The following is a 20,611-nucleotide window of genomic DNA, read 5'->3' as shown; positions in this document are numbered from 1 at the left end:
GGCCAGAGTCAGACCACGGGGGGTTTCGCAGTCTCAGAATTTTGGGTTAAGCCACCGCGGGCCGTTGCGTGTGCACTCTGAAGATTTGGGAATTAGATGTCGGAGAAATTCCGATGTTCTTTCGCAGTGTTTCGGGCATTGCGAGAAGGTAGGAACATGAGGTTACTCGCAAATAGATGAGGATACACAGTAGAATGAAAGCACGAAGAGGAAGGTCGTAGCCGGCGCTAAAACCGTACCTGAACAGGCTAGCGTCAGGGTCGCGCCTATCTTAGATCACCCACAACCCACGTGCCATCTCTTTTCTCTCCCCATAATTCAAGTCTAACTTCATCTCATCGCCAACGACAATCCTGCGCTTATTCACTCGACCCATTCTCTTGCATCCTGGCCAGACTTCGGTTCTGGACATGTTCTAGACATTTTATTTTTTTCCAGCAGCCAGTCCCAATCTGGGCTCTTCGTGGTTCCTAAAAGAGTTGCACATCGAATAGGGCTAACCCATTGACAGCTGTTAGGTATGTTTTCGTGGCGTCATCTAGCCAGCCACGAGATGCTTCGTCAAATCGGAGTCCCCTAGATTGACATTTCTCATCGCTGGAATAATTCACCATGATTGCATCACTTGGTGGCTGCTCGCGTCAGTGTCTTTGTGGAGCTTGATCTCATCGCGTATCTATCATGAATCTTGTCTTATCCAACCTTGGGCCCACCGTGAATCAGATAATCTCATGGCAAAATCAGAACGCAATGGGGAGATGCGACTTCAATCTTAGCATCCTGAAGGATGGGGACTACTAATATCGTATTGTTCCATCGATTGTTCCTCCTGGTAACAGCGTCGGACCGAAATTCCCCTTCTCGGCGTATTGCGGTAGAGCCAGAGCGAGCTGAAAGGGGTCCAACGCTAACGAATCAATAGAGACAACCACGTTCTCGATGCGCCTCGCCAATGGAATGTCACGATGGCACGATGGCTCTAGACCTTGTACCTTTTCTCTCTCTCTGTTTGGTAGTGAATATAATGTCAATCTCCCCAGGATCCTAGTGTCACTCATTTCCCTTCGACTGCCATTTTCTTTCGTACCGTCTTAATACCATAATTCCTTTAATAGTCTCTTCGACATAATTTTAATTCGACATGTCGTCGATCATATATGCAGCACTGCTGCTCGGAGCAGTGAATGCTAACAACATCGCTCCTGACTCCAACGTCGATCCCGTCGCACCTCAAGTGACACCACGCGCAATCCTACCACGGGAAAACTACAAAACACTGGCATGGTACTCCACCAACAACAACTGTAAACATTCCCCTTTCAATTCAATATATCATATACTAATTTGACCAGACGCGCCATGGGAGTACGACGCCGATGCCACCACATACAGCACCTCAGGCGCATACTTCCGCAGATGTCCCACCGACACAAAATGTGACATGTTCACAGCATGCTCGAATGGATATCTCGTTGCTCCTGGCACATCTTCATTCTGGTACTTATCTCCCTCCTCTTATAGTCATCATAAACACTGCCCCCCTCACACGATGAATACATTCACATTCATAAACAACAACATACTAACGCAAACCTCCCGCAGCGGCAATGGCGGATCCGACACCTACACCTGCGGCAGCCACGTCCTGTACCCATCGCTCAGCGCGTCAGAGAAGCGCGAGTGGTTCTGGTGCGACGAGCAGCCATTCTCAGGCTACACTCTCTTCGAGCAGACCACAAAAGGCGCAGGTACCTATCCCACTCTCTCCCTCTTTTCTCAGAAAGAAACCCACAACTAACGACCTCTCGCGCCCCAGTCACAAGCGCAACCCCCACAACAGCATCCCCCTCACAATCACCCTCCGCCTCATCCTCCTCATCACCATCAGACCAGAGCTCAGAGTCCGCCAACCCAAGCGAAACCGCATCCGCGGCCGCAAACACAGGATCATCATCGCCATCCCACCCCCAGGAAACAAACCACTTCGCCAACGCCTCGCCCTCCTCCACCCCCGTTACGTCACCGACACCCCTACCAGCCTCCCACGGAACCAAGAAAGCCACGGTAGCCGGCGCGGTGGTCGGCAGTCTCGCGCTCGTCGCCATCGCCATAGGCGCGCTGTTCTTCGTCCGCCGACGACGCAGCCGCGCTGCCGGCGAAGAGTTACCGCAGACGGAGCCGCAGGTCGCGAGGCCGCCGTCATATGCTTCGACGCCGGAGACGCTGCCAGCGGGAGGAGTGGTGGGAGGGAAGAAGGAGCGTAGGGTTGTGGAGGAGGTGAGGGCGGTGGGGGATGAGATGACGCCGCCTGTTACGCCTAGGGCCCATGGTTTCGCGTAATAAGGTTTTAGGGGATGGGGAGGGGAGGGGAGGTGTAATGGCAGGTGAAGGATGAGAGCAGGGGGTTACGACTTTATGACTGTTATGATGGGAAGGCATTTTTGTTTTGGATTAGACGGGAGTTTTCTGACTGGTGTAGAGATGGGTGTAGACGTTCATTCAGCGATTTCTTTTGTCTTTTTGGGTTTAGAGGGGGGAGCGATTGATAGGGAGAGAACATTTCAGTTGGTGGAAGATGTAATAGGGCGTGTGGATAATATCACCATTTCGACTCAAAGAGGAATATCTGTATGGACGTAACGGTGGTGGTGAGGTTTCATAGTCTCAACAGAGGGCGGCATTCAGAACGTAGCTCGTCAATTGCTTCGTAGAACAGGTAGCGAACAACCCAAAAACAAAAAACGAAAGACAGAATAATTCAAAGAATGGTTCCTGAATTGATCATAAAAATTAATTAAGGACTGCATATCCAAACCAAACTTCAAGCGCGTGGGCGCAACCGTTATTCCTGTAGAAAGACCCGCCAAATCCGAATTTCCATCTATGAGAGAAAATCCTGTTGTCAATCCAAAACATATCGCAAATTCCGTGAGATCGTTTTAAAATAATGATGATGTTGTTTTCGCCCAAAATCGAAATCCAAGATGACGCAACGATTGCTCGCACAGCGAGACAGATCGGATCAGTAAAATACCGCCCGAAATCCGGACCGTCCCAATAGCAGTAATGATGACTTCGTTATGAGGTATGAATAAACGCATTGAAATCCACCACATAGTCATAGCTTTGTTTGAAGCCCTCCGATTCTGCCCGAACATGAGACGCCGTTGTTTCTTCCCTCATGTTTTACGTGTCGTTAGGAGGTTCATATGCTGCTGCCGACGACCGACTGAAACTAGGTGCATAATAGTAGACCAGCGGCGAGAGCAGTTTCATCCAGTCGTGACGTTTCAACGAACGAAACATCCAAACGCTCAACTAGTAGACGACATAGTGGCAATGGACCTCCGACTACTCCTCCTCACGGGCTCGATTATCTTCTTCTTTTCGCCTGTTACTTTGTTCCAGTTCCAACCTTCCTCTCGCCATCTCCATTCCAGATACGCTCTCAGGTCCTTGTCAGCAGGGACGACACGCTTCCATTCGGGCTCGACGACCTCGTCGCCCGAGGTCTCAATACCGCGCAAGGTGTCGCGGTAGAATATGCGGTAAGAGTCAATCGCGTAGGGCCCTACTCCAGGTAGGTGCGAGATCTCGAAGCCGCGGCGCAAGTCGCTTTCGCCCAATAATTCACCATCTGCGAGTTCCAGGTTCTCTCCAGTCTTGGGATAATTCTTTACTGCGTAGCGGCGAGATGCATCGGGCGGTGCTTGAAGCCACGCTTGTGCAAGTTTGATGAGCACCTCGGAGCGCCTGTTCTGTAGACCCAATGTGCCGATTATGGCGCAGACGTCTTCCACAGTGGCTGCAGCCATGGACTCCGGGGTGGGATAAGATGTTAAGAGTTTGAACAAAACGGGCCGTGCAGCTTTCGCAGTGGTCTGGTTCCAGAGAATGGCTTGAACGACGAGGGCCCATAATGAAGAGCAAATGCGCTCTTGGATCAGACCAAACCTAGAGGGAGAGAGCGTGAAATTGAGGCCTGGAGGTGTTATTTCCATAGAGAAGGGTTCGAAATGTTCAGAGACTGTAGAGGTCTTTTTGGGTTTGGCGGATGACGATGCTGCCTTTTTAGTGGCAGGTTTTGGCTTTGGGGTGCTGGGAGCAGCTTTCGATTTTGGAGGTGGTGGTGGTGCGCGCTGGGTGGTGGGGGCGGCGGGCTGCGACTTGTCTGGAAGAGAGGCCTTCTTGGAGGTGGTCTGCGACTGCTTCCTCTTCCGCTGCGGCGCTGCTGCAGTGCTCGGCGCTTTTGCAATGGTAGATGGGTCTCCACCAAAGGGCTGAACCGCCGTAGTAAGGGCATGTGCAGAGGAGACGATACCATGAGATGCGAGCTGGAGTGACGCAATCGCATCTTCAATGGAGGGCACGCGGCCTGTCGCATTACCGTAGGGCCCCAAGGCTGGAAGGCCTGGAGGTGCAAGCACGAGAGAGGGTTCTGGTTTTTCGACGATGGAGTTGAGCGGATGAAAGGCGGATGAAAGCTGACCAAGGACGCCAGCGAGCATCTGGCTCTCGTGAATGGCGAGGGTGAGCGCCCCGTGATCTTGCCTTTGGCTGTCTTTCTTCTTGTTGTTAACTGCTCCAACTCTGGAGGCAGCGGTGGCGGGAGCAGCCTTGCTTTTGCGAGGTGCTTTGGAGGCTTTCATGACGGTGTCCTTCTTCTGTCGCTTGACGCGACTAGTAGGCTGAGGGGCCTCTTTGCGGGACTCTGATCTTGTCCGCATGGTGTTTGTGTTAATTTTGTTGTTGATGTTGATGGTTGCTGTTGACTGATATGGATGTATGAAAAGGCAAGACGAGAATTATTGAGTGGATGGTGGTGAGTGGATGAGTGGGCGGTGGGGGGGCGGGATGGATGATGGATGGATTGGGATGGGGGGGCAGGGCAGGTGAGAGGTGAGAGGTGGCAGGCTATTGTTCGGGTTTGGTGGGTTTGCTGGTATTTATGCCCAGGCAAAACCAGACAAAAAGACAAACTTCAGTACTCCGTACCAGTGGAAAGGTACCAATCAGTACGTGTACACAATGAACAGTACCGATATGAACAACCGATGTCGATAAGTATCAACACCAGTAGATAATAATACCAGCACAAGCACCGCAGAGCACAATGGAAAAGGTCAGTATAGCACGCACAGCAAAGCAAAGCTTAGCACAGCGGAGCGGAGCGGAGGAACGCGCTGGCAGCTGCACCACGACCGCTCTAGGCAATGGCACAACAGTGTCAGGCCGGACACCAGGAACAGTATCAACACACGCGACACGCGACGATTGAACGGGCTGAAAAGATCCAGATGGCGATGATGATGCTGATGCTGATATCGACGACGATGAAGAAGAAGAAGCCCTGCCCTGTCTCGCTGTGTGTTCTTGTCTGTAAGGCACGAGTATGAATGGAGCACGCGCTATCTCTCCCTCTTTGGTCGAATTGGACTTAGACAATGCCGCACAAATGGTAATTGGAGATCCAGCAGCAGTTTGCAGAGAGAAAAACGCATGAATTGATGGAAGATTGGAGGAAGAGATATATGAATCAAATGATGACGATGTTGACGTTGAGGTTGACGATGTGTTGTGTTTGTGATGAAATTGTGAAAAGGTGGCAGGCGCGAAGGTGGACAGGCGGTCGGTTGGCTTCGGATAGCGAAACCCTCAGGCCCAATCAGATGCGAATATCTTCACTTCCCATGACTAATACATCATCATCCCATCTTTCTGCTCACTCTTTCCCCTTCCTCTACCTTTATCCTGTTATTGATTCTGGCATGATGTAGAATGATACGAAAGGATATACTTCTGTACCTTTTTGTACCTTCTATGTACAACAACAGCCATCGCTAGCACTCACAAACAACGACACTACCACTCGAAGGAACGCAATGTAAGACGGCTGATCTTTGAAGAGGGGGAACAGTCACCTTGCCGGAAAGGCGAAGGCATTGATTATTGTATTATAGAAACCCGATTCATATTCTCGCTATGGGATTCGGTTCCACTACTTTAACGAAGGAAGGGTATATCGATTATCGAGTCTTCAACCATCCACCAGAAATCCTCGACGTCATGGATTCTCTCATTAGCCACCAATGAATCAGCCGTCACAAATCGTAACTTCGCAGCTCTAAACCTTCTCAACAACCTTCTCGTTCTTGACCTCGGGCTCAACGACCTCGTTGACTCCCTCAGTGCCGAGATACTTGCTCTCCTTCATGTTGTTCATGGCGTCCTCCTCCCTGTCAGCCTTGCGGAAGGTCAAGTAGAAACCAATACCACCGAACAAGGCAACGACAGCGACGGAGCCGTAGTTCCAAACAAGCAGAGGATCCTCAGACAAACCGACAAGAGCCTGGCCGAGCGCAGCAGACACAGCGGATGTGGACAACGCAATAGCCTGGACGGTCGATCGCATGTTCTTGGGGGCCTTGGTGTAGGCATACCTATGGCGCGCGTTAGCATTCTTGTTCTTCGCCTATCCTATTGGGACTAAGATTCCGGGTATACATACTCAAGCTTGGTGATGGACGCCAAAACCTCGGACATACCAATCAATCCGTAAGGGAAGATCTGGATCCAAACAGTGAAGGGAGCAGTGCAGTCCTTGCGGCCGCTCTTGATGGCTGCGTTGATGTGGTCTCCGCACTTGGACATCTTGTAGATGTATGCTTGCGTAACGCAGGCAGACACCATGGCAAGAGAACTGAGAGCGAAACCGGCGGTGATCTTCTTGATGGGGCTGAAGTTGATGTTCAACTTGCGGAGGAGAGGGTAGATACCGAAGTCCATGATGGGGATGACGATGACGATGAAGATGGGGTTGAGCTTGGAAATGATGTCGTTGGGGACCTTGCCGAGCTGCATAGTGTTGGCCTGAGACACGAGATTGTTGGTCATCTGGTTGTAGGCCAACCAGTAGAGCGGGTACCACAGGAAGACCTTGCAGGCGAGGATACCACGGCGGATTTCATCAACCCAGGCATCGTCGAAAGTCATCCACGTGGGGACAGTCTCGCCGCGGGCACGGATGGCGCTGGGCTTGACGTTGTTCCAGAAATCAGGGTCCTTGAAGTTCCTCTTCAACTGGGCTGGGTTCCACGAGCCCCTGCCCTTGGAAGCGAGTCGGATCACCTTCCACGCCTTGCCCATTACGGAACCGGTGGGGGGTGACAACTTGTAGTGCTTCTTGAAGTAGAGAAGGGTAAGAGGGCAGAGAAGATAGAAGATCGTGGGCAAGGTGAACGAGAGCCAGAATCCGACAAAATGCTCGGAGTAGACCATGGCAAACGAACCGGAGAGCGAACCGAGATTGATCAACATGTAGAAGTAGATGTAGATACGGGCAGTTGTGACGGCGGGGTCAACGATCTCGCGCTGTCCACGCTTGTTGACGCGCACATAGGGTTTGGCATCCTTGTACTGTTCGGCAATAAGGGGCGAGATGTTGGATTTGAAACCACCGGTACCAATACCCATGATCACGAGACCGACGGCGAAGATAGCGATGGCAGCATTGGGTCGAACAATGACCGGTGGGATTGCAGAGATGATGAGAATGGCGTGGCCAATGATGGCGACGATATTAGCATATTGAATGGTCTTGTAACGACCCCAGTACTGATCGGCAAGGTACGCGCCGAAGAGAGGAGTGAAATAGGACCAGAAAGAGTTGACTGTCGGTGCGTAAGTGGCTACTCTTCAGGATATGACCAGGATCTTGGATACTTACATGTAGTCAATCCGGTCGAGGCACGTTGTCCCAATCCCAAGGCACCAGAACCAGGCTTGATAAGGAAACCGGCACCTGTCTTAGAGCCCTTGGGGAGATCCTTCTGGATGAAGTTGACGACTGTTGACAATGTTAGAACGTGCAGCATAGCCTTTTGGATACCTTCACTTACAGACTGCTGACGTTCCATAGTAACTGAATCGTTCAGCAAACTCGACGAACGCAACCGTCCAGGCCTGCCATGGGATACTGCCTGCAACACGAGGGAGAGTGGCCCATTCCTCCTCGGTGGGGAAAGGTCCTTTCAGGAGAGCATCGCTTCCCTCGTGAAGGGAGCTGGGCGTGCTGTTGTCATCCATGGGATGGGGTTCGACCAAGGTGCCACCCTTGGTCACCTCGAGACTGGCTCTGGTGGTTGCCATTTCGAGATACTTGACGAAAGTATTGGCGTTGAAGGACGCGCAAGAGTGAGCTATTCACCTGCGGATTGGCAAAACTATAACACCTTCAAGTGAGAGAGGGAGAGATGGTTTGCGAGGGGCTCCTGCTGTGTGTAACCCAGGCGCGGGCAACCCCTCTTCATATAGAGATTCGACCATCCAGGGCCCGGATCACGAACCTGGCATCAATGCGCTTAGAGTAGGTTGCGCACGGCGATGGGACCCCAGCTGCAAAGGGACAATTACGATGCATTCAATTCAGAGGGACACGGTTTGCCGCTACGTTGCGTTACTATCATCCAGCATTATCGTCGCTTGTAGCGCCCAAGACCATGGAAATGAGCCAGACCCCTCCAAAGGAACGTAGATCTTGAAGCTCTCGCATTGTCATCACGAATAAGCGCGCAGCAAATGGATCTGTCCAAGACGGTGGAACATCCTACAGGCCCAGACCCGGGGGATTGGGAAAGATTGGGACATTGAAACATATTCTCATGGGGCGACTGTCCGACAACCTGCGATACTGAGTTGGATGTTGATAACGGTTTTGCACCGTTTCCACGATCCTTCGCCATGTTCAAGGCCTCGCCAATGCTTGGACTTCCTTGGACCTTCTTATTTCGGTCCCAACTCCAAACTCACCAAAGTAATACGGTTAAACCCCCATCGTCTTCAACTATCCTCCTTCCTACACCTGCATAGTCGCGCGTCCATCAAATTCGCCTGATTTCGTGTCGCTCAATTGTGGTTCTTCCCCCAACTTTGTCCAATGTCGAGGGGGCTATTGTTCCTTAGTCTGCGAAGGCAAATCCCACTTCACCTCCATGTTCGTACCTGTATCAAGGTTAACTAGGCCAGATATCAAGCTGCGTGGCGATATTCATAGTTCTTCAAGATGTCTTTGGTCTTGTCTTCCAACAAGATATCTCATGGCAGATGGCAAAGAATTGCTTGACTCGTAGTAAGAGTTTTGCCGTGCCAGCTATTTCTCTTGCTTGAGCCCACGAACGCCAGAGGCGCTACAAGTTAGCTCGGCGCCCCGCCTTATCTAGACCACACCGCGCTTGGTGCCATCCTGATCCTTACTTTAAAAAACTCCCTTCGTATCTCCATTTGCCAAGCACTTCAAATGCTACGCTTCAAACGTCTGGACCCAAGACTTTCGTGTCGCAAACGGGCACACACATGGCGTGAGGAAGATAGCTACGACGACTCGAAGGATTTTATTTACCTATAGTCTACTCCTCTAGGAATCCTCACTCTCTTTTGGCTTATCTTTCGCGCACTATTCGAACGCACTTCCTTTCCCAGACTCGTATTGCCAATGACGGCCAGATTCGCGACTACGTGCAAGAGAGGTTACACGATGGTATTTGGTGTGTCGTGCTCGCATTCATCTATCTATCGCATTGATGATGCCGAGTGCCGACTCCTCTGCCGATGACTGCTCTGTAACGTTTGTCATGTCATGACAATGCAATCCTTCTTCTCTTCTATCTGCAAAATATCGTACTGTCTCCTATCCACTTACTCTCCCTCGCCACCTTTTTGCCCGCGCGTGTGTAAGTGTCCATTGCTTTTCCCTGTGCCTTTTCCGATTTTTTTCTTTGTTTTACTTGTTCGTACATGTTCGCCAGACTCTATTCGAGTATCCGAAGTATGGAGCCTTCCGTACAATTTCCCCAACTCCAGCGCTGCTATGCATTTAATCAAAATCCTACACAAAATGCATACACCACATGCCACCAAGAAAGATAAAAGAAAACAAATCATGCCAACCAAGTAAGCAACCTCCCATACAGCGCCGTCAAGTCCTCGACGAACTCTCCCTTCCGATGGAACTCCTCCGACGCCGACAGCTTGATCAACGCATCCTCCAGCGCCTCGCTAAACCCCCTCACGTCGTCGTCCCCGGCAGCAGGCGGCAGCAGCGCGACGCTATCCGCCAGCGCGACTCTGAACCTCGCCATGGCCGACTTGCCGGCGCGCTGCTCTGCAGCCGACAGTCCGTCGCGGTGTTCCAGCCAGCCGGCGCGCGTGCCGAAGTAGCCGGTCGCGCGCTGGAAGTCTGCGAAGAGGGCGAGCGTGCGGCGGAACTTGTCGAGCGCGGCGATGGAGGGCGCGGGGTAATGCTCGGGTGGGAAGGGGGCGTCGTGGGCGTGGAGGAGGGAGACGAGGGTGCTGAGGTGGATGCAGTTGGTCGTGCTGTGTTGTTGGTCTTCGCCTAGGTCGACGAGGAAGAGCATGAGGTGGGCTCGGGCGGCTTTGATGGTGATGTCTGAGGGTAAGGACGGGGACGGCGGTTGGCGGACTGGTAAGACGCCTAGTGGCTGTGGTGGGTTTATGGTAGATGGGGAGACATGATTGTGAGGGCGGGACTCTTCGTTAGACGGTGGTGGGAGAGGTGAGGGGAAAGTTGCGTTTCTAGGAAGAGATGCACGAGCGGGAAGTATCACGCGTGCGGGAGGAGTTGTACTACGAGTAGTTGTACTAGGAGGAGTTGTACTAGGAGGAGTTGTACTGGGAGGAGTTGTACTAGGAGGAGTTGTACTAATAGGAGGCGTTACATAACCAGGAGAAGTCGTGACGTCTGCCGGCTTAGACGTCGTTGAAGTCTTAGGGTACATGACAGCCACTTCTACGTTCGATCCAGCTACGTTGGGGCGCGATGCTGCGTTCGATCCATCATTCCAGGGACTTTTAGGTACGTTTTGGTTACTGGTAACGGTGCTGTTGGTTGTGGTTGGTGGAGGGGTTTTGACGCTCTTTGTGGCGTGTTCTGAATTGGTTGTTAATGCGCTTGATGAAGGTACTTGGTGAGTTATTGCCGTGCTTGACGAAGGTTCTTCGTGATCCATAGCTGTGTTTGCGGCAGGACTTTTAAGATTCGATGTCGTGTTTGATACACGACCTTCAGCATTCACTGCTGTCGTCGGTTCAGGTGATGTAACTGTACCTTGCGTCGATACTGTTGGCATCAAGCTACTAACAGCGATGATACTCTCAGGAGAAGAATCGGAAATTGACTGAAAATCTTCCTCACATAGTGGTCGAGGCCTCGGTAAAGGAGATGTAACCAGTCTGCCTGGATGCTGCGATCTCAGCGTCTTATTTGGAGAATTGTGAACGCCCATACGTTTTCGTTTGGCAAGCCTAGAAACCGCTGCTCCAGGGTTGTAATCGGATGACGAGTCTAGATCAACGTCGCGCGGGATAGGTGGGGCATAGATGTCTGTATCGTCGTCCATAGTCGAGGTTCTGGGGTTTCCTTCCGATCTCTGTGCCCTCGGCGTGTCTTCTGGCGTCATTCTCCCTATGGTCGCCGTCTGAGGTGGACGTCTTGCAGCTCTAGGACTCGGTGTGACGAAGAGCGTACCACTGTCAGAGACCTCGGACTGATCATTTGCTCGACTTGTGTCAATTTTCTTGCGATTATATGGTCTTTTGTTGTTATTTCCATTACGTGCCGTAGGCGTGGTATTGGGACTTGGTAGGGAAGGCTCTGGTGAGAGATCAAAGTTGCGTGAGTTTCGATTAAACACCTTTGAAGCTGAGCTTCCAGGCGTGCGTGTCGGTACTGTCGTTCGTTTCATCGCGGTGGGCTCTTTTGCGTCCCTCTTGATCTTTCCAAACGCCCGTTGGCCGATCCAGCAAATGATCCAGAGTTCAATTCTAGAGAGACAATACGTAAGTACATCATCGCTCAAGTGCTAAGTCAACATCATACTTATCTGCGTCCTCTGTTATGTATAACTGCTTGGGGTACAGTTTCGACTCGTCTGCCCTCAGATGCCTTCTATCAGCACCCCAGATCTTATCCCCGTACTCGTCTAGGAATGGCTTTGCCGTCTCTTCTCGCCAGAACGCGTAGCCCAAAGCCCGCTGCAGGTCATCCGTCGATTTGTTGCTGGCAATCTCGGCGACCTTCAAATTCGTCTTTTCGTAGAATTCATGGACAATGTCGTGGCTCCTGAACACTGGGATCGCGCCAGAGCCTTTACGAAGATCGTTGTCGGTCACAAGACCGAGTCGCTCTATGTAGTCAGCAGCTTTGGCGGTTCTGCAGGCTTTGACGGCATTGTCTGGGTTGAAGCGGTCTTCGTAGGTTGCTGCCTGGCTCATGGTATTAATTAGGGTGATATTGTGTTTGCCCTGGCAGGATGTTGAGGTAATGTCTGCACACGATGATCAGGAACGGTTGACACTTTATGTGAATGGAAGTCCGCCGCCCACCATGAATTGGGCACGAAACGCTCATGGAACTTGTTTCGAGACGAAAAAGTTGGGGCATGCTCTACTACCTCAAAAATATAGGTAACATGAGCGGGGACGTCCTCATACCTGGTGCATTGCCAAGCAAGCAAACAATCGCTACCAGGCTTCTTTACACCACCCTACGGAGGGAAAAAAGCAAACAAACCGTCCGGGATAGACCCTTCCTAGGTACGATTCATGATAGAAGTGTGTCTCGCATGGTTCTGTCTCGTAATGCTGTGTAATTTTGCTGGTTACTGGATGATGAGCTCCGCAAAAGCGCTCTAAGCATGTGCCTATGTGGCGTAGACGCTGCCAGCGCCAACAAAGACGTTCGCGGGAGGCTTCCCGACCAATGAATTCTCTTGTACCACGACAATCTATCACTCCTGGTGCTTTGGATTTATGACCTGTGGCGCCTATGCATAGACTATTGAAAGTGTTGGTATACGCGTGGTCTCTGCTCATACAGCTGAATATGCAAATGTCTGTCAAGGATATTTGTCTCATCTTTCAGCTCCTGCACTTCTGTTGGGAAGGTAACTAGTTGCTCCTTTAATTTAGATTTCACTAAGACTCCAAAAGATTGAATAAAAGGGGTGCGTCAGATTTACATTGAAGTGAGGCCTAACGTTAGAGGCAGGAGCAGTACTATCTAGATACGCAGACTAGCCATCACGCCCTTCTATTTCACTGTCATAATTGCAGTCGTGATTATTTTGAGAAGCTAGCATTAAAACTTAAAAGTTCGTAATTAGCATAGAATATCAGTATGAAATATTAGTACTATCTATTTGCTCTAAGTAGGGAAAAGGGTAGGTCTAAAATTGTTACACAAAGAGAAGATCAGTTGTAAAGTCGCTGCAACAGTTTCACCCACCCCAACAATTTTTGGTTGTTCTTACGCAGCCTTTCTGCAAGGTCCGCCGGCGATAGAATCGCAAATATACCCAAAAGTTCGTGAAGTGCGCGTGCTAGTGTGTCCACTGATACAGGTCCACTTTTGTAATTTTTGTGAATCCACGTCTTCAGCTCATGGTACGCCCTCGCTACTTCGATTTTACCTTCTTGTGAGAGAGCATCACAGTGCTCATCCCATTCAGCTCCGGGGGCTCCATCAAAGTCGATATCTGTCAGGTATTTGGACACCTTCTGTAGCATCTCAGGCCAAAGGCATACTGCTTCCTGATACTTTGTAAATTGGCTTCCAAACTTAAGCATTAGTCTTTGCTCATCATCGTTCCACAACTTCACCAACTCGGTGAACAGCTCTCTACATTCCTCGATCAGACCCGATTTGGGGTCTATGTAGGCCAACAGCTGCTCTGCAAAATGCAACGCCCGATCCTTCACATCTTTGTCAATAACTTGCATAGAGCCTTGTCTGCTTGTAGATGCACTGTCGCAGTGACCATAGCAGTCATTCTCCTGTTGATTGAGAGGAAGTGCTGTGGGTACAGTGTTCGTCCCCAGTACAGGGAGTACTGAATCCTCGGGAGGTCCATCGATCGATCTTCTATGATATGTCCATTCTGGAGCAGGTACAGGGCCAATGAATGAAGCGTCATCTACCATTGTCTGATCCCAGATTTGTTGGTAATCATCCTGATCATGAATACTCTCACCGACTTGAGGTGATGGCGACCCAGTGAAATGATTTGTTCGAGGTGGATCGATTATCCCGCCTCCACTCGTTGGCCAATCCCCATGTTCTACGGATGGCTCGACCTCTTCAACGGTCGCAGTGGGTGCAGGTCTCACACTTCGAGAAGAGCTCGGAAGAACTCTGCCCTTTCCGATGTTGAGTTTTACAATTTTGCTAGGCCCAATACCAGTACTCATATTCTTGCGTTTGGGAGACTGGTAACGTGTGGTTGACCTGCAAGCAAGAGAGATTTGCCCGTCTACCGCAGCATTTGAGCCTTCCTCATCCGCTGTGCTTTGAATGTGATCTCGCTTTTCGCCTTGTAGTGCGGGATCGGGAGGCAACCTGAAGATGGCCTCGGTTGATCGAGCTGTTGTGTAGTCTGTAGTTGCACCCTCGTACATCAATGCCGGAGGTGCCACATACGCTCCCGTGTTATTTTCTCGAGGGATATCTGTAGTGAAGCTGGTACGCTTCAGGTCGAGCCCACGCATGGTCGTTCCTCGTGAGTTTTCCGCATTTGGGGCATTCAATCGATAATATCTATGTATTATCCATGATAGCAATCCTAACTCAAGACTGATTTCAGTCAGTTTGGTGGGCCTTGTACAGATTTTCACTCGCTTACCTGTGTTGTGTTTCCTCATCCCTATTTCTATATCGTATGTGCTTAGGATAGAACGGATTGGTGGTATCACTGTATAGATGACCTCTTGAGTCACCCCATACCCTCTCTCCGTGCTGATCCAGCACTCGCTTGAAGAACTGTTGCTGGAATTCGGGGCATCTCATCTTTTCTTTAAATGCAGCCATGTTGTCTCCGATTTCTTCCTGGGTCGCATCGGCCTCCTTGTTCATCGTCTTGCGTAGCTCTTCTGTGGGAGGATATTTGTTGAACGTGATTGGGCCCACTTTGTTGTCTCTTTCCAAGCCAAGGATATTGAAGTGACGTCCTCGGGTCAGATGTTTTGGGCAGTCCGATATCAGTTTATCGACAGCTTCTGGGTCGATGGTCATGTTGTGAGCTGAAGAATGAAAAAATATAAAGATAGAACTATTCAAAAGAGTAAAGAAGTACCACAGGGCTGGAGTTGGAAGTAGCAGGTCTGGAGGAGATAAATACAAGTGAAAGATCCCAGTGATGGGATGGAAAGGTCTGGAGAAGACATGAACGCCCGACGACCCATCATCTCGTACTGTACGGTGGATTGCTTTTTTCTTCTCCTCAGACTAACTAGGTAATCGAATATGGTTTCCAAAGCTGTGTACATCCGTGCAATCATTGTGGTAGACTACGGTAGGGGTAGCACAGACGAGGCACCTTGGACGCAGCGCTCCCGGACCCCCGAGCTTGCCAGCATTCACTGACAGGTCGTCGGCGCGAAATCCACCCACAGATTTCTGTAGCGAGCAACTTCTGTCGAAAAGCTGTGCTTTCCTGCTATTCTGGCGGCGAATCCCACCCAGGTGGAGGGCGCGGGCTGAAACTAATCCTGGAGTGATGTGCATACGGCGAAGCAGAGCCAAGGGTATCTACCGGGACACCTACCTTTTCATGGTAACCACACATCACTTCTTTCTTCGATTGACTTGTCACTGCCCAGGGAGAAAGAATGCAGGTTGTGACTCATCTTTAATCGCATTTTCGAGAGCCTTCACACATGTCCCTATGCATCATTTCACTCAAGTGATTGAACTTGAGTCGTAGTGGTACTGACAGACCCATCTTAGCCTCGAAAACTCCCGTAAATTCCTGCTTGTCTTCCTTTACTCAATTAAGCCAAGCACATATACGGAGTAAAGATCCTATCTACTCCCTCTGCCTAAGGCAGCAATGTCTCACACCCTTCGACCAGTCCGACTCACACACCTCCTTTGCCAGTACGTATGTACATGTACATCCGTTTAGCAAAGAATTTTCAGCCACCAATATGCCTTGAAGAGTCTTCCATGAGGCATCCCATGCCACTGACCCTCCTGCGACCCTGTGGAAGATTCCCATTTCCTCCTCGTCGTCGTTTTGCAACCCTAGGATTCGACCCAAACTGTTCATTTGCTTCGTCACGACTCCTTGGCTACCCCTGCCAGTTCTTTTACAGACATGTCGCTAGAGCATGAAGACTCAACCCGATCTCCGCGCGGGATCAAAAGGGGGTGGACACCATCATCTCATCATTCCGACTTGGCTGGCGCTCGAAGTGCTGTACGAGGCGCAAGGAACCCATATCTCTCCTCCGCCGTGGCCGCGACAGTAAATGAACTCACACTTCAAGCTCCGCACTCCAACTGCAGTAGCGTGCCACATTCATGAGGCCGCAAGCAGAACACTTAGTTGAAACCTTGAGGCAAGCCACAATCATGTCCTCTCTCGTAGGGGTGTGAAAGAAGGGACCACTCTCCTCGCAAGAATCCAACCTTAGCTACACTGTCTCCATACTGGTTGTAAAAAACGACATTGGCACTCACGAATCTAATCCCCCCTTTCCCATGGCTAAACCCCAGTAGTGACACTCTTCTATTATGTTGAAGTCGAAGGATCGTCGGAACTTATAGGAGCACAGAGCATTCTGTTCGGAATATGGCACGACGCGACCTCGACCAAACTCAGCGGTTTCCATTTAGAAAAACATAAAATACGTTACCTTGAGTAGTAGGCTAGTGTATCCCATCTAATCCTACACAAGAGACTCGGTTCCTTGAGATGAGCAGCGCCATGCTTTGTTCAAGACAAAAACGTATGAATGATTGACGCTAATGCACCCAAGGCGGAAGTACCGCCTTCTACAATTTGGCCCCTACCAACATGAAATAAATCAGCCTTATCATGCGTAAGTGACGATCAAGACTCTGAGCCGATTCCGCGCGAGCATTTGGGAGCACACCTCCAATCGACCATGCCTGATGTCTAACTATCTTTGTTACTCTAGCGTTGAACAGCGCCGTCATTTGCGCATCCGACAGAAGGACAGTGCAGATATTTTCCAAAGCGAGACCCACCTCTCGTTGTTCTCGCCTCGCGCTGTGTTTTGAAACCTACTCGTGACCATCAGTCAAAACGTGGGTTGGTACGAGTCACCGAGGTAGGGCCGAGAATTGAAGGACCAAATATGCCAGGATTAGATACGAGCGACAATGTAGACTATCCTAGTGTTTGTTCGAGAATGGGCAAAGCGCTTGTGTATGAATTTCCTTTGCTCTAACGGCTTTTAGTCAATGGTCTAATCCTACAAGAGCATTTCCACAAGTACACAGGAGGCAGTACACTCTCTCGGTCCTGAACTGGGGCACAGACCCATACCCAGAACTGAGCGCGCAGTCAACGCGACACCCTCATCATCATAAAGCAGGTCAACCTCCCCTTCTGCATCTTGTGGACACAATCCGCGACTTGCAGACACGATTCCCGGGTGGTGCGTGTTAGCTCCTGCTCGAAACACGCCATATCTTACTCCTCAGGCACTCAGGAGTCGAGAAGTTAGCAGGTCGACGTGACCATACTCGCAAGAAGTATATTCTACCAAGACGCATGATGTCACTAAGGTACCTTTCAAGGGTACCTAGATTCCTCGAAGTTTCTCAGGCAGAGAATTCAGGAGAAAAAACAATCGGCATTTGCGACGGTTGCAAAATGAAGCTGCATAGCCTCAATAAGGCACAGCATCAACAGATGTTACAGTGCTGCAGCCTAACAATTGATTGTGTATGTTGCTCCATTAAGCATGGACATAGGTCCAATCATCTCATGGCCATACCCTACACTTATGTGTGCATCTTACTTGTATGTAATTTCAGTCTAGCTATGACTTACTAAGTAGCCTCCCGCTATCTTCTGGTTGCTTTCTAACTACAGGTATGTTCAACTATGCCCATAGCTAACATTACTACTATCATTCTAAACTATTTTGGGCCATGCAAATACTCTGTTCTTGAGTTGACAGGCTATCATTGGTTAATAAACAATATGGTAATGCTATATTTAGATGCCTGGCTATGAACTGCCTAATTCCTAATAGCCCTTCACATTTCCTGAAGATTAGAGCGTCTAGGCAATATAGTCGATTTTACAAGAAAAGATCTAGATAGGTCCATATAAAAGGCCTACTGATTTTCAATATTTACTTTGCACCCTCTGGCCTAACTGCATGCCAACTTAAAACTCATGAAGGGATCATGTGATGATGCGTCACGTGCTCTTGCTCCTCTCTTTTTCAGATGTCGAATGCTGACAAGGCAATTGTACTTGATGGTCTTTCTATATAGGCTCTTGCACCCCTTTACCACGAGGACCTAAAACCGACGTATATACCTAGGCAATGAAAGGTAGATGTGGGATCATAAATCGGGTGGCCTGAACATTCACTCTCACGATCATGATGGACGCCAACCTTAACATAGACTTCCTAAGATCGTGATTTGGCAATCACAGTTTCAAGATTCCGATATTAGGTTGATGCAGATTGTACTATCGCGCATTGTCAAGTCAATCTTTGATAAAGTTGCGGCCTCGCCCCTCGATCTCCAACTGAGGTGACTATGGAATAGCACATTTGCAATTTCTCTCGAACCTTCAACAATCTATGCCACTTAGATCGGTTCCAAAATTCAGATACCAGCTATTTCAAAGGCACTTCCTGTACTGTTTAGCATAGTTCAAGCGAAGCGGACCAAGTCGAAGCAACACAGTCCAATAACCATGCGACGGACAAGGTCATACTTCTAGCTACAGCGAAATAAGTTTGACGCTGTCAACCGGAATTCGCCCAGTCAGTCCTAACGTTGCGCTGAGTTTTCACATACGCACTGATCGTACTCCTCATCGGTCTAGCGAAACGACGCATGCTATCCTTCCAAATCTTCTATGGAAAATGAGAACCATTGGAAGCTGACCGGTCTGTGGTCCCAAATGGTTACTTCATACGAGGTCAGGTTTTCTAGAGCATAATACAGATTCCTTATTGCGTAACTGTCCAACGGCTTGAACACTGGTGTCCGATCGCTTTCGTGATTAGTTGACAGAGCGCTGTGCAGCGTGAATGTGAAGAACATTATATCTCTATCTCAACTCTTTCTCTCGAGGCTATTCACCGGACTATCGACCAATATCGTATCCATGAATCCTATCACTATCGTTTGTCTGCAATTGCGACCAGATGAGAAGAAACACTTACACCACCCAACTCACATACTCGTCATCTCCATCGAACCATCCCCCACTCTATACACACTTACCGCTTCCAAGATCCCCTTACCTTTTCGATTCATAACGCACAACAGTACATCGAATCCCCATCAACCCTTCACCTCTACCTCTCAGCCCTCCATGCACTGATACATCCACCGTGCTCCGCCCAATCAATCACCTACAGCAGACAGAGATACATACATACATTTAGAGATGCATACCATGCAGTGGCAATCACATCATAAGCCCTCCCCCTTGTATGCTTACCTGAGGTATATAGACGCTGACATAATCGCAACAGAGTGCTGACCTAACGTTTCTTCTATTTCGATGTCTTGAAAGAAGTTTTTTGCACAATTTGGGAGTCTATTTGATTTCAGTAGTGGAATGGAATGCTTTGTGCGGAAAGGGGGAAAGATATTATGGGAAGGGTGGAGAAGGGCGATTGATGATGGGTAGGCAATGAGCGATATGTGTGTACGAGCGAGACGATAGTGACCTGGGATCGCGAATCGCGGCATCGGGTTCTGCGGTTAAAGAGGTTATGTACAGTAAATAGAGGTGAAGGACACATTCGCGTTGTGCGCATGTGTGTCGGAAAGAAGTGGCGAGAATTGGTAGTTAGTCCTCTGCATTTGCACAAATACACATACACAAACACACGCCAGCCAAAGAGCCCTCCTTTTCAACCGCAGCTTCTATCTTCAATCCGCATATCCATTTTCTCAGATAGAAACTTACAAATTCATAGTGACGCACCCGCGATGATGACTCACAGTCACAAACCGCATCAACTACACATTGACCCATTCTACCGACATAACCAAAGTTCATTCCATCAGCATTTCGCCCCATGGAGAATACACTATTTGGCACGCTTTTACACAAGTACGCATATCACTAACAAATCACCTATGAGGCACAAAATCTAGTTTTTAACTTCTAAAAGATTTCTCAAATTCATTACTTTCGTGATATGTCGTCATAGGGGTGTGTCTGGGGGGAATTCTCAACTACTACTACTACGTATAATGCACCATTGCAGATGTCCGCTATATCTCCTTTCGTATACCTGCGCGTGCTGAGAGGAAGATCGTGGGGAAAGCTAGGGTAGGGTAATGTGAGGTAATGAGGCAGGGTAGATGTAGCGTTTTGCAAAGCAAAAAAGGGGAAACGAGAAGAAACAGAAAGCCAACCGACCAACGGCAGCAATGATGCGGGAGAAAACAAGGGGAAAGTGAAGAGAAAGAAAAAAAATCCCATCTAGCGCCGTCTCCATGTGCAGTCCATTCTCCTATTTTCCGATGCATTGCCAGTTGTAGGGAATCTGGATGCAGACAGCCTTAAGAAAAGTGATAACCCAA

The 20,611-nt window shown here is 49.6% G+C and overlaps 5 protein-coding genes across 5 annotated transcripts; 1 reads left to right on the top strand and 4 right to left on the bottom strand.

Annotated features, from left to right (window-relative positions):
- Positions 1-1,069: 1,069 nt before the first annotated feature.
- On the top strand, positions 1,070-2,340 carry BU24DRAFT_489174 (uncharacterized protein; the record flags this gene model as incomplete). The annotated part of the gene is made up of 4 exons (XM_033533614.1): positions 1,070-1,304; positions 1,353-1,497; positions 1,603-1,748; positions 1,817-2,340. Exons 1-4 carry the CDS (start codon positions 1,142-1,144, stop codon positions 2,338-2,340), a joined length of 978 nt encoding a protein of 325 aa, XP_033387487.1. The 5' UTR covers positions 1,070-1,141.
- Positions 2,341-2,977: 637 nt separating this feature from the next.
- On the bottom strand, positions 2,978-4,920 carry BU24DRAFT_114295 (DNA glycosylase). The gene has a single exon (XM_033520823.1). The coding sequence runs from the start codon at positions 4,725-4,727 to the stop codon at positions 3,315-3,317; it is 1,413 nt and encodes a 470-aa protein (XP_033387486.1). The 5' UTR covers positions 4,728-4,920; the 3' UTR covers positions 2,978-3,314.
- A 1,204-nt stretch (positions 4,921-6,124) lies between these two features.
- BU24DRAFT_341014 (peptide transporter PTR2-A) lies at positions 6,125-8,148 on the bottom strand (the record flags this gene model as incomplete). Its single annotated transcript, XM_033523255.1, has 5 exons — positions 6,125-6,440; positions 6,509-7,035; positions 7,129-7,670; positions 7,727-7,846; positions 7,899-8,148. The coding sequence occupies 5 exons, from the start codon at positions 8,146-8,148 to the stop codon at positions 6,125-6,127; spliced, it is 1,755 nt and encodes a 584-aa protein (XP_033387485.1).
- A 1,787-nt stretch (positions 8,149-9,935) lies between these two features.
- BU24DRAFT_458848 (uncharacterized protein) lies at positions 9,936-12,288 on the bottom strand (the record flags this gene model as incomplete). The annotated part of the gene is made up of 2 exons (XM_033531675.1): positions 9,936-11,838; positions 11,894-12,288. The coding sequence occupies 2 exons, from the start codon at positions 12,286-12,288 to the stop codon at positions 9,936-9,938; spliced, it is 2,298 nt and encodes a 765-aa protein (XP_033387484.1).
- Positions 12,289-13,226: 938 nt separating this feature from the next.
- On the bottom strand, positions 13,227-15,326 carry BU24DRAFT_489170 (uncharacterized protein). Its single transcript, XM_033533613.1, has 2 exons — positions 14,694-15,326; positions 13,227-14,644 (listed from the first exon to the last, which is right to left on the bottom strand). Exons 1-2 carry the CDS (start codon positions 15,080-15,082, stop codon positions 13,267-13,269), a joined length of 1,767 nt encoding a protein of 588 aa, XP_033387483.1. The 5' UTR covers positions 15,083-15,326; the 3' UTR covers positions 13,227-13,266.
- Between the last annotated feature and the right edge of the window lie 5,285 nt (positions 15,327-20,611).

The sequence above is a fragment of the Aaosphaeria arxii genome (genome assembly GCF_010015735.1).
Source record: "Aaosphaeria arxii CBS 175.79 unplaced genomic scaffold BU24scaffold_2, whole genome shotgun sequence".
Taxonomy (NCBI): domain Eukaryota; kingdom Fungi; phylum Ascomycota; class Dothideomycetes; order Pleosporales; genus Aaosphaeria; species Aaosphaeria arxii.
This window is presented reverse-complemented; position numbering and strand designations above follow the sequence as displayed.